At 39.8% G+C, this 9,786-nt stretch overlaps 1 protein-coding gene across 4 annotated transcripts in view; it reads left to right on the plus strand.

Annotated features, from left to right (window-relative positions):
• Positions 1-4,583: 4,583 nt before the first annotated feature.
• NUMB (numb homolog (Drosophila)) overlaps positions 4,584-9,786 on the plus strand; it is a 34,914-nt gene continuing 29,711 nt past the window's right edge. For all 4 annotated transcript variants that reach the window (XM_010022612.1, XM_010022614.1, XM_010022613.1 and 1 more), the window contains exon 1: positions 4,584-4,726. In XM_010022612.1, coding sequence (XP_010020914.1) covers positions 4,601-4,726 — 126 coding nt within the window. In that variant the 5' untranslated portion in view covers positions 4,584-4,600. The remainder of the gene's footprint in view (positions 4,727-9,786) is intronic.

The raw sequence follows: 9,786 nt of genomic DNA on the forward strand, positions 1-9,786 counted from the left end.
AACTATTCTATGATTCTATGATTTCTGTGTCTGTGCTGCCCCTGAGTTGTCAGTGAACTGGTAGGGGGTAAAATGATAACTTTTCACGGGGTCAGAATAATAATTATGCCAAAGCTCTCCTTCAGTTGTCATTGGAGCTGTGTTTTCAAAATATGTCAATTTGCATAAAAAGAATGGCAACATAAATTTATGAACTCACTGCAGGAATAACTTTTGTCTTTTCAATGCCTTTGTAGATGCTTATATGGTGCTTTAGGAACCGGTCTAATGTGTAGTCTAATGTTGTAATCTCTTGCATGGCAAAAGTGGTGAAGGTTTTCTTGTGTGTGTGTGGTGGGTTTTTGGGGTTGTCGTTCAGTGTGTATTTGGTTTTGTTGGGTTTTTTTGTTCCCCCCCTCAGTAGGCATGGCCATTCAGATGTTGAGCTGTCTGCAGTTAGCTACCTGGTAGAGAGAACCTTGATATGTAACAGAACCCTACGTGGCTCCATTTCTTCTTTTCTCCTGAGGATCTCAGTGCTTTCAGCTATTGTTACTGTTTTGTCTCTGATATAACACTGTGTTTTGTGACTTACTTAGATTTTGAGTTTTCCATCTTGGTTTTTCACATGGGTTTATCTTCAAATACTGTTTCTTTGTTGTTCTCTCTCTGGCCCAAGCTGGATTTCAGGTTGTAAAAGTGAAAAGGAAATAGTGTCTTTGGTGATTTGGTTTGTTTCTTCTTGGGGGGTGTGTGTGGGGTAGAATAGTTTTAATTAATTATCAGTTGCTAAGTATGGAAAAATCAGGAACAGATAACTTTCAGCCTACATAACCCCAAGACATAGTATAAAACTTTTTACAGTATCAATGATGCTGTCAGTTTAGTAGAAAATACCCTACTATCTTGTTGCAGCCTAGGTTGGTGTCCCTTGTTGTGTCAACAGGCATGCTACATTTGTGTGGAAATGTGAAGTGCACTGCAAAGAATTCAGGTAGAAAAAGCTCTGTCTAGAGCTCCTGAGCAGGGATCTTGAGCTCTAAACAAAATTAGTAGAAATTTCAGCACTGATTTGAGCAGTGCATGTGCTTCTCTCCTGAATCCTCAGATATGCAGCCTGTGTGAACTGTTTTACTTCACACTTTCCCATCGGATGGCAACTCTAGTTATAGGCTGACATGCATGTTACCAGCAGATTAGGTGTTTACAGTGCAAACTATTTTGCAACATACTCAAAACAGTCAGACATCTTAGAGAACCCGAGTGTGGCAGTTGGAGAAGGCTCAGTGGCTGTCTGGCCAGAAATTAATTTTGCTATTTGTCAGCATTTCTATTAAATGAAATAAGCTGGTTTTAAACAGCTTATTGCCAACATGACCTCAAAATTAGAACATGTAGGAAAATGGGTTTGGTTTTCAGTGAAAAGGAAATACTTTTGGGCAAAATGCCACTTCAGCTTTTCATAGGAAATGTAGTTGAGGAACTCATATTCTCATTGTCCCCTGCGGATTGAGATTCCTGGTCAGAATAAACCTCCAATAACGTGCCAGTCTCATGGGAAAAAAGCTTCCTGAGAGAAGACCAAGGAAGTGCTCATGTAAGCAAACATTATGATAAGGCAATTAGACTATGATTTCAGAAGTGGTATAGCGGCTGCGTGTGGTTCTCAGTTCCTTGTTTTGTTACTTACCAAAGCTTTTGAGGTTCAGAGTTACCTTGAAAACTTTTCCCCAGGTTGTGTTTACATGTCTGTAGGCTTGAAATTTTTCAAAGTACTTTTTAATTGGTCATACTTGGAATACCAGCAGATGGACCTGCTCGAGCAAGTCCAGAGGAGGCCATGAAGATGATCAGATGGCTGGAGCACTTTTTTCTGTGGAGACAGGCTGAGAGGGTTGGGCTTGTTCAGCCTGGAGAAGAGAAGGCTTCAGGGAGACCTTAGAGCAGCTTCCAGTGCCTAAAGGAGTTGACAAGAAAGCTGAGAGGGACTTCTGATAAGGGCAAGTAGGAGTAAGACAAAGGGGGATGGCTTTAAACTTACAGAGAGGGGAGTTAGATACTAGGAAGAAATTCTTCCCTGTGAGGGTGGTGAGGAGCTGGAACACCTGCCCACGGAGGTTGTGAATGCTCCATCCCTGACAGTGTTCAAGGCCAGGTTGGATGGGGCTTGGAGCAACGTGGTCTACTGGAAGGTGTCCCTGCCTGTGGCAGGAGTGTTAGAACTGGGTATGAGCTTTAAGGTCACTTCCAACCCAAAACATTCTATGATTCTGTGAGACTTACCGCATCTGTTTGTGTCAGTATGACTGTTGCCCTTCTTGGCAGAACATGTGTATCTATGTATCTCTGAGTGTCTATGCCTGTTTCTCAACCACCAGAGTGCAAGGTCAGGCAGCTGAGCCTTAAGCTATGTGCTGACCAGACTCCTGAGCTTTGCACCAAAGCAGATGGAGCAGTGTTGTGGCACTACCTGTCTTCAGCAGGGAGAAGAATGGGTGTATGTCCTCATGAGCTGAGGTGTCATGTGGAGATTGGCTGCAGTACATGTCACCTGCCCAAGGTGATTGAATGCTCCCCTTGAAATTCTGGTTCCTTTAGGCTTGAGTGTGCACTGACTCCTCTGTCTGCAGTTTGTAAAGCAAAAATAAATAACTAATACTGCTCTAATGCCTCTGTAAGCCTTAATGGAGAATAAAAGCCTGGCATCTCCTCTTAAAACTTCCAGAATTGTCTTTGCACATTCAAAGATTTTTGGAAGGCTTTTTAGCTTGTAAATAAGGAGACTGTTTGTGGAGGTTTAACCGCAGCTGGCAACTAAGCCCCCTAGAGCTGCTCGCTCACTCCCCACGAGTGGGGTAGGAAAGACAATCAGAAGATCAGGTAACCTCATGGGTTGAGATAAAGATAGTTTAATTTGCAGAGCAGAAGCCACACACACAAGCAAAGCAAAACAAGGAATTCATTCATTGCTTCCCATCACAGGCAGGTGTTCAGCCATCTCCAGGAAAGCAGGGCTCCATCTCATGTAACGGTTACTTGGGAAGACAAGTGACATATCTCTGGATGTCCTCCTTTACTTTCTTCACCCAGCTTTATATGCTGAGCATGACACCATATGGTGTGGTGTATCCCTTGGGTCAGTTGGGGTCAGCTCTCCTGGCTGTGTCCCCTCCAAGCCTCTCGTGCACTCCCAGCCACCTTGTTGGTGGTGTGAGAAGCTGAAAAGTTCTTGACTTAGTCCAAACATTGCTTAGCAAAAACTGAAACGTCAGTGTATTATCAATATTATTCTCACCCTAAGCCCAAAACACAGCACTATATCAGCTGCTAGGAAGAAAATTAACTGTTATCCCAGAAGATACCAGGATAGGAGCTGCTTCAGCTTGTTTAGTGGTAAGAAATGTACAAGTTTTTTATTTTGCACACATGTTCTCATCTCTAAATCCTACTAAGGAAGTTCAAGAAAATATTTTTTTACTAGTTATGTCAGGCCTTTTGTAGCTACAGAGGAACATAGCTAACATTGCTTTATAACTAGATAATTGCAATTCAGAATCCCCAAGCAACTTCCTATCCCTGTTCTTACACTGTTTGTTAGGGCTTGTGGCGATTCTAGGTACATGCCCTCTTCCAGGGAGAGTTGTTCAGCCTTTGCCATACATCTCAACCCTTCACTTCACTTGCAGGAGAGATTTGATTTGCTTGAGGTGCCACACCTTACTGCTTTCAAATGCTCATCAAGCAGCTTTGAGTGCAGGTGTTTGGTGCAAAGGCGGAGTTTGGTCTGGTGGTTTGCTAATGTAGAAATACTTCAGGAATTATCCTTTATGCTGAAAGATTGCTCTGCTATGACTATTGTATAGATGGCAGCAATGTATAGATTGGCTTGTATGTATAGAAGCTGATACATAAGAGAATAGTGTATAAAAAGCATCTAATTCTAGGCTTTGGAAATCTAATTACAGAATTCCCCTTTCAAAGAGGTGAGACTGTAATTGTTTAGAGATTTGCTTGGGACATGGAAGTCAATTCACTGCATTTCTCATTAAAATATAAGGACTTTTACCTGTAGACTAAGCAAGGGCTGGACTGTGCCTCTCAGTAAAAACAAATTCCTATCACTCATACAGCCCAAACACATAATCTTAGGAACAGTTTTTAGGGCTATGAATCCTTGCCTTGCATGGGTGCCTTGGAAGCTTGGGCTACTGGTGTCCTGCTTGGTTGCTTTAGGTAGGTGTTTAAATCTTGGGAAGCAGGATTTCCTGTGCAATGCTTTTCAGAGCTTCTCTGTCAGCTATTTTAGGTACCTTTATGTTCAGAGTAATAGTTATTCCTGGGTCTAATGCTTCAGTTGCTGTGGAAAGGTATTAAACAAGTAATGTGGATTTGTGTTTTCAAGGATAGATATTCACGTTGAAGTGAATATCTATCTTTCTCTGAATCCATGTCCAAAATATTTTCGTTTCACAGATACCTTTGTTCATATTTGCAGAAGCTCAGATTTTTCACAGGAACATTTGTCATGATAGTGGTTGACCCAGAGTGGCTAAATGCACATTTTGGTGCCTATTGGCAGTATTCTTTGTTTTTCTTCTTCTAGGACCTGAAAATCTGAGAAATGAACAAATTACGGCAGAGCTTTAGGAGAAAGAAAGATGTCTATGTCCCAGAGGCCAGTAGGCCACATCAGTGGCAGACTGATGAAGAAGGTGTTCGTACTGGCAAGTGTAGCTTTCCTGTTAAGGTAAGAGTTTCTGCCTTTCTTTTGGATATCCATGAGGTACTCGAATCATGAATTATTATTTGGGGGGTTTTTTTGGCAGGCATCAGCCAGCAACATGCTTCATTACACACTGACCTATTTTACAGTCAGCTCTCATTGCAGAGGATGTGGCTTTTCTTTTTTAAAGCCAGATGACTCATGTATCAAATGTCTTGGAAAATCACTGTCTGAGATATCCTACATTATTATCTAGTTCAAATAAATCATGTAGCCACGCAGAGGAGTAATGTAATATTTGGCTTAATTTTTCTGGAAGAGGAGAAATGTTAGACCTCCTGGATTGCATGGAAAGGTACTTGGTTCTCTCAAAAGTGTAGTTACGGTTGCAGTTTGACTTGTAAGGTAAAGCGGTGGGTTGTGCTTGGAAAGGAATCCTCCTTTTTGATAACTGAAAACTTTTTACCCAAGTAACACCTGGGTTTCCTTCCAATGCTTGTTAAATTCTGAAAGTGTTTTCTGTGCTACGACTGCGGGTGTGTGTATATTACAGGCTATTAATGTGCATGTAACTGAAATGAGTCTTGAATTCTGAGAACTCATCCCAGATTATCGGAGTATTATAAATAGGTGTTTTCTTTTGTTTCACCAGTCTCCTTCCTCTTTATTTAGTATTTTAGAATAATATTTAATAGTAATACTTCAGAAATACAATGAAAAAATAAATGTTAAATTTAAGGTGGTTTTTTTGCATATGGTCCCCTTATAATCAAAAGCTTTCTTCCTCAAGACACACTAATATTAGCTCTACAATAGACTGTAAACAGATGACACTTACGGAAAGCTAGTGGATGAAATATCTGTGCACAAGGAAATCAGTCCTTAGCCTGACACCCAAGGACCTTTTATTAGTTTTTGTCTGTATTATACTTAAAGTAATTCTGTGTGATATTTAAACAGGTAATATTGGTAGGTGGAGCTCTTGAAACTGGCTGTTAAATATCTTTGTAAAGCTGTGTGTATGTGCAGATGTACAATAAATTTGAGATAACTTTCACACTAGGTTCATGCCCAAATTCAGCCTACCATAACTGCTCTTTGTGTGCTTGTACGTATACTAAAGTGTATATAACATTTCTCATTTATTATGGTTACTTGCTTATTTGTCTTGCATTAGTTTTCTGCTAGAAGGAAGGAACTGTAATCCAGTACTAAACAGAAATGGTGTCTTGCCAGAGCTTTGAAAGTGAGTAACTGCTGTGTGGAAGCTTAAACTTAGATTAAGGTTTAACACTGTCTAGGAGCGAACAAAGTTGTTAGCTTAAGGATTGTTTGTTGGTTTGTTTGGGTTTTTTTTAATAATTTGGCCATTAGGTTGAAAAACTAAATGCTCAGTTTTGAGACATTGAGTTTCAGGCAAAGTTTCAGTCCTTTGCTGAACACAAAGGGTGTGAACCACTTCTTTCTGTTCAAAGACTTTTTTTTAACTCTGTCAGGACTTGAACTTATAATGACAAATACTTCCTGTATTTAAATGAAGCATTCATCTATTCTGGGCACATGTACCCAAAGTCAAAAAAGGTTTTGGGCTATTCTGTGCTGAAGAGGCGTAGAAATGGATGAGTCTTTGCATCCTGTCATTATAATGGGACTTACTTACCCTTATTTGCCTGCTTTGTACTGGAATTTGCTGAATTAATTTAGTTTGTTCTTTGGAAAAAATAATCTGAAGCAAACACATCTTGACATACGTTTCTTGAGTTGTTCAGAATGGTAGACTGTTAATGTTTAAAGAATTTGCAATTAGGTGAGAACTTAAAGTCAGAACAATTTGACATTAAGAGGTGCTTTAGCTTATTTGATTACAATTAATCTTCCAAAATCCTGTGCCTTGAGAATGGGCAGTAGTGGAAATTTTTATTAGGCTTGGGATGCAAAGTGGGCGTTAACTGGTGTTTAATAGATACAGACAGGAAGTATGCCATTGTGAGTGAACAAGATAAACCAGATGTAGAGTCATTGGTTTAGTGGGTGGTACTATATTTTGCTTGCAAAAAGAATAGAACTTTGTGCTATTGAAGGAGAGTATCCTGTCACGCTGTTCTTGGGTATTTGGAAATTAATACATTCCAGGAAAAGTATGCTGTCTCCTCTCTCCTTAAATATCTGATGGGGTGACTTTTCTTCCTTGTGCTCTTCAATGGAGCAGAATAATCTGAGATATCTGGGGGAAAGTGGTTAATAGGAATGCATTCAAATCTGATACATGGTGAAAATATCCTCATTTTCTTAAAGTACCTAAATGGAAATTCCAGTGGTCCATCATTCCCTGTATTATAGCTGCTTAACCACAGTTGAATGTGTTTCTGGGAGGATTGGTCTGTCCTTATGCTTTATAGTCTGCCTTGCCCACTGTCAAAGAATCATAAGCTGTAGTTTTTTGGAGCCTAAACCATAGCTGAGTGGCAAGACTGAAGTCTTGACTTTTGCAGGGATGAGGAAGATTTTGCCTGTGTAGCTGGTGAAGACCTGAGAATTGTTAACAAATGTCTCTACAGCTGTCTTTAATGTTTTCTGTATGAAAGTAAAATACATGAAACTAATGTAGTAGCAGCCATGTTGAGAGCTTTATTTCTTCTAACACTTGCTATTTTATTTAGGTTAAGACTCTAATGTTCTTTTTTTGGCAAGAGCAGGCTAGTGCAAATGGGAACATTCGTTCTCGATTTCTCTTGTAAAACAGAGTGATCATGAAAGTTTGATGGGAGAAACGTATTTCACTCTCTTAAAGTAGTGTTAAGTTAGTTTGGTTTTTAACTTCTTGCCTTGGGCATTTATATTTTGCCCAGAGTTGGGGTGTTTGTAGAGTGCTAGCACAGATTTATTCTTTTTTAGATATTACAGAACATGTGGAAGCACTTTGAAAGTTGTGTTGCAAATAGGATTTCATCCTGCCTCCAGGCTTCATTCTGTTAGTGGTGGACAGGGACTCCAGTAGCTGCTCTTTCATTGTGCTTTGGGGATGCTGTACTGCAAACAGATGTAATGTTTCTGAAAGGTTTTCTACATTGTCATGGTTCTTGAAGCTCTTCCTGTGCTACATCCACAGCTGATCCTTATTGTTAATAGAAGTCTCTAAGTGTGCTGTTGGGTTTTGAGCAAATCTGATGCCTCTGTGAATTGTCTTTATTCCTGTAGAGAGGATGATCTGTGGAAAGTATTGTCAAAATTCCTATTACATTGTTGCTTTAAAATTCAGGGAAGTGGATTTGATGCACAGTTGGTTCTCTCCAGTACTGTGCTCCTAAATTTGGAGGTGATGATAGTCCTGGGTGCATATTGTTACTTTTGGGCAATAGTACTCTTTTTTGTTGTTTTGTTTAAACGTCTTGTGTGTTTTCCACTAGTTGGAGTGGCTGTGCTGTATATAATCAGCTACCGATCCTATTTTCTCAGTCATCTTAGTGTGCGTAGGATGTATTTACAGATACACTGTGCTGGAAATCTAGCCACACTTGAGCTGTTAATCTGACACATTCGAAATAGGGCCTTGAAATGGCTCTGGCTTCCCTGCAGTGCTCTTCTGCATAAACTGCTTTAAATCCACCAAAGTTACATTGAAAGAAGAGCCAGGATGCTGGAGCATCCTGAATGAATGGGTTTTTTGCATTCCACTGCATTAGCAGAGCACCAGGTGCCTGTATGTCAGCAAAGGTATGAAAAGTACGTTAAACTTGTGTTTAGACAAGTGTCACTTGCAGGCTTTTACTATTCCATTGAGAACAAAATGATATTGCTCTCCTAACTTTTATGGCATGGAGGCATTGCAGCTTTTATAAATGCACTCAGAGTTGCCCTTTTATTAAGTGTGGCATTGTTACAGCTGCTGGAAAATCTGTGCAGAAGTGTATTTTCAGGTATGAATTCTCTTGTGCTTTCCTAACAAACTAAACTGCTATGTTTTAGTACTGAATCTTCCCTCTGAGAGAAAAACTGTGCAAGATACATGTAATGTACAAGGGACTTAGATGGAGACACTGTATTTAAAACTATTCAGAAGGAGATTATACAAACAGATATTACAGCCATGCCTATCAGTGCTATAATTTATTTCTACACAGTCTTCATACCTCATAGCTGCAAAAAATGGAGTTCATTGACATAAACATTTTCAAACTTGTTTTCTTGCTCCAGACGCTACCTCACAGAGAACATGCAGCTGTTCTGTGTTTTAATGACTAAAGTATTTGACACTAGGGCTTCTTTTGTCTGAAATGCCTTTTCGAATGTCCCTCTGGGTAAGTAGTTTTTATTCATACAAATACACTTTAGAGTAACTGGCCTGTGAAATTTGTATCAGAAAAATTAGGTCATTTCCCGCTACTTAACAGAACTAAACAAACCAAACATTTGCAAGTTGTAACCAACTGGTTGTGTTAAACAGAATATTAACAGCTGATACCTACTTGTGGTTCTAGAAAATGCCACACTCGTATATATCTTGAATCAATTTAATTAGTTTTATTCTATCACTTTCATCGGTTTTGATCAGTCTCTTTTGACCCCTAATGCATCTAAGGCTACTGTTGCCTGTAGCCTGAAAGTTTACTTGCATTTTTTATTCCATTTATTCCAGTTGGAAGACTAAGCTGTCAGTGAGAAAAGTCCATGTGGAAGAGTAACAAACCACATTTATGTTTTTGAATCTGAAGTCCAGGATTTGCTGCTGAGTGCCTGCTATCATGTCAGCTAGCCTTTCCACTGAATCTTGATTTCTGTGTTAGTGTTGCCAAATAAAAATTGCATGGATACAGTTGTACCTTCACACCTAAAGAATTGACTTTTGAGAGTAAATACTCTTCAACCATTTCCTACCTAGTCCTTGCTTTGGTGAGGATGTTTGGAGGACACTGTTGCCCTGTATTAAAGCAGAGACAGAAGGAAAGGGAACAACTTGTGCTGAGCCCTGTAAAAGTATCCTCACTGGGCCTTGTGAATGTCAGTTCTCATCTCTGAGGTCCCTGTGACCCGGCAGTGTGTTATGTCAGTAGGCTATTCATGGCCCTGCTGAAACTCTCAGCAGG

Source organism: Nestor notabilis, unplaced genomic scaffold, assembly GCF_000696875.1.
Source record: "Nestor notabilis isolate BGI_N333 unplaced genomic scaffold, ASM69687v1 scaffold3799, whole genome shotgun sequence".
In the NCBI taxonomy this organism is placed as follows: Eukaryota; Metazoa; Chordata; class Aves; order Psittaciformes; family Psittacidae; genus Nestor; species Nestor notabilis.